Source organism: Ipomoea nil, unplaced genomic scaffold (assembly GCF_001879475.1).
Source record: "Ipomoea nil cultivar Tokyo-kokei standard unplaced genomic scaffold, Asagao_1.1 scaffold3030, whole genome shotgun sequence".
In the NCBI taxonomy this organism is placed as follows: domain Eukaryota; kingdom Viridiplantae; phylum Streptophyta; class Magnoliopsida; order Solanales; family Convolvulaceae; genus Ipomoea; species Ipomoea nil.
In genome coordinates, this window is record NW_017619458.1 from 2308532 (window position 1) to 2312063 (window position 3532).

The 3532-nt window shown below is 30.7% G+C and overlaps 1 protein-coding gene across 1 annotated transcript; it reads right to left on the reverse strand.

Annotated features, from left to right (window-relative positions):
- Positions 1–1668: 1668 nt before the first annotated feature.
- On the reverse strand, positions 1669–2519 carry LOC109163527. The gene is made up of 2 exons (XM_019312277.1): positions 2220–2519; positions 1669–2133 (listed from the first exon to the last, which is right to left on the reverse strand). The coding sequence occupies exons 1-2, from the start codon at positions 2517–2519 to the stop codon at positions 1669–1671; spliced, it is 765 nt and encodes a 254-aa protein (XP_019167822.1).
- Between the last annotated feature and the right edge of the window lie 1013 nt (positions 2520–3532).

The window sequence follows — 3532 nt, forward strand, 5'->3', positions numbered from 1 at the left end:
TAGTTTATAAAAATGAATAAATAATTTAAAACCAATAAGCTTATAGAAAATGACATTATTATTTTAATAAATAATAAAGTAATTTTTAACAATTTATAAAATAAAACTTACAAATAAGAGCATAGCATAAAATCTTAATTATTGGAAGTAATAAATCAAAACACTCTAAACGTGATTAAAGATATTCATAATAAAATATGAAACATAATTAATTGGATAAAAGATTAATTTGATCGAATACGATGACGCATAATATGACTTCTAAACTACATTGACTAAATAATTTATAGAAAAATTAAACTATCTTTTAAGATATTTTTCATAACTAAATCACAAAATATATTACATATAATAACTCATTATAAAGTTCACAAAATAACACATATTTTAAATATAAATAATAAATTACTCGAATAAAACTAAATTCAAATTTTGATATAAATCACAAAATAATTTATAGTATAAATCTCACTATAATTATAAAAAAATAATTAGAAATTATTTTTTTTAAATACAAATTAAAAATATAAATAAATTTTACAATTCTAATACTGTATAATAATATCTCTAAATTCATCTATTAAAGAGCATGGAGGAAATTTAACATATAAAAGAATTGGATTCCTTGACCTTAAGCATACAAACTATAAATTCTACCAAATTCGATAAATTTCAGTTTAATAACATTAATGAATCTTAATTTATTTTATGAGACATCTATAGCACATTTTCCGGATTCGATTCCTGGACATTGAGAACAGAAAACGTGAAACTAACCAACTCGACAGACTTTAATTTCGTGAACGTGAATTTATACTATATTATTATATTGAAGATCTATACTGTATATTAAAGGTAATAACATAAGGTAGAGGGCCCCTTCCAAGCGTGGGCTCTGGGCAAGGGCAGGCTGGGCCTATGTGGGGCAGTAGGGGCAGCTGCCCCCACTCCCCCACCCCATCCCTTTATATATATGTATACATATATAGCATGAAATATTACATAAAATCTATATTTATGTTAAAATCATTAATAGTTAAGTAACTTAGTTGGTTGAATTCTAAATTTTATGTTATAAAAGGCTTATTTCATGGGTTCAAATCTCATTAGCAACACTTTTAATTATCTTCTCTCTTTCATTTCTGCACAAGATAAATTAAATATTTTTAGTCTACTTTTTATGAATCATTTAATTAACAAATTAAATGCTCTTTTAGTCTAGTTTATATAAATAATTTAATTAATGTAGTATACAAATTTATAATATACTTTATTGTATTCGAATTAATATAGAAAAATGGACTTTAGCTTCTCTATTTTGCGCTTTATCTCTCTTTCCCGGTCGTTTGCCACATTTTTTATTTTCTCTCTTTTGCGATTTTTTGCAGCATTTTTGAATCAGAAAAAATACATTGAAATTTTAATATTTAAGAAATTACACGAATAATATAATACAAAGTTTGTATTCACTAACTAGTAAAAATATAATGTTAATATAGAATATAGATTTGCATTGCTAAGCAGAAATTAATATATTGTTAATATAGTTTGCATTGCCATAAAAAAATACATTGTTAATTGCAACACTATAACATTTGATAAGCATAAATATATTGTTAATCTAGTACTGCCAAAACATTAACCCAAAAAAACTCTTCTGCCAAAACATTAACCCAAAACACCTCGAACAGAATCACACTTTGCTCTAGTATGCCCTTCTTGTCTACAAATGGAACATCTCATTATGCGACCCTTCCTACTTAGTTGAGTCTTCTTACTAGCAGTTGATAAACCTTCATTTTCCTCACGATTTCTTTTCTTCTTTGGCCTACCTGTCATTTTTTTTGGGATTGGATCCAAAATTTCCTCACAATTTGTTTTAGGCCAGAAGAGTTCTCCATTCATCGGTAGAATAGCACGTGCATAAGTCCTTTGATATGCTTCTTTTGAGTAGCATAGATCAAGATAATCCTCCATATTCCTGCCATTGTCGAAGATGGCACATATAGCATGAGGGCAAGGTAGACCTGTCAAATCCCATGATCTACACGAACATGTCTTATTTTCAAGCCTCACTTTGAAATGATTTCGACCTTTTTTAATCTCATATCCATCGTCTCCATTAAAATCAACCTAGCAACAAAATTTACCACTCAAATTTAAATCCCAACAAATGTAATGTTATATTATTAAAAAAAAAAATTGTATAAACAATGTACCTTCCATCCAATGCTTTCTTTCTTATTTGCAATTAGTTTCTTCATAATAAGTGGTCCATATCTACCTTTCCAAGTGTCTACGAACTTCATTTTTTTGGCTATCCTTCTCATAGCAAGCACTCGAATGTCTTCAAGCATGGGAATTATTGGCTTGCATCTTGCTTCAAGCAAAGTCCCATTGAATGCTTCGCATATATTGTTATCAACAATGTCACATTTACTTGTTGTTCTAAAAAAAGCCTTGCACCAAAACTTAGGTGGATACCGTTCTAGGTCAGCTTTAGCCTCTTTGTCTCTCATTTCTAAGGTTTTTAGTTGTTCATGAAATTGAACTTCTGTTGTTGTTGGCGCACATCCAAAAGTGATTCTTCATAACCTTTCCTTTGTGGCGCTTACTCCAATTTGCATGCACATGCCTTGCACAATTTCGGTGCTCTGAATCCGAAAATAGCTCTTGGATAACAGTTGTTAATCCCTGAAATTAAAATTATATAAATAATGATGCAGTAAGAAAGACACTAGTCATTGTAAGCTTTGTCTTGAACTTGTTTGTTGAAATCGGTGATGTCTAGAATCATCCCACTAAGCACATGGCTTGATCTCCTTGTTCCTCCGGTGGTGATTGTTTCCGTCTCCAATTGTTCAACCTCCATTAATTAGAACTTGAGTTGGGAAATTGGTGAGATTTTCGGGTTTTTCGGCGGTAATGTCCGAAAACATTGATGGTTTTGGGTATTTGGTTTTTGAGATTTTTTTTGAGTGTGAGTTTGGGTTTGGGTAATGGGTATTTATGGGTAGAATGATTTTGAGTAGAAGGTTTTGGATGGGTGTGAAAGCAATGGAAGAATTTGAGCTCCTCCTTTTTTTCGAGAACCCGGCCGGAGAAGGTGGAGAAGAGATTGAGTTCAATCTTGCAACTTTTTGGGTCTCCTCCTTCTACCCATTAGGATTGAGGGTAATTTCCTTGCGAAATTACTTCTTTTCCCTCTAGTGGATGGAGAGAGAGTGTTGATCTCTTTGAGGATAAATTCGACCTTCCACATGATTTAAATTTGCCAGCTCAGATTTAAATACTCCATTTGTGGGTACATGGCGCCAAAAATTGTGTTTCAAATAACCGCCAACCTGGAGCAAATCAGATAAAAAATCTCGAAAATAATCTGTTAGAGCAATAAATATATTCCAGATAAATATTATCACTTCGATTTCAGGTTTCAATAAAGGTGATAAAATTTTAGACTGAGAGATATATACCTAATATTCTGAAAAGGTCTTTCAATTTTCAAAGCGAATTAAATGAATCTGACTTTCCA

Excerpts from the sequence above, each read along its gene's own strand:
- LOC109163527 (XM_019312277.1), bottom strand. The coding sequence starts at position 2,519 with ATGAGAGACAAAGAGGCTAAAGCTGACCTAGAACGGTATCCACCTAAG. Across the intron at positions 2,134-2,219 it reads AAGAAAGCATTGGATGGAAG|GTTGATTTTAATGGAGACGA; the intron begins GTACATTGTTTA and ends TTTTGTTGCTAG.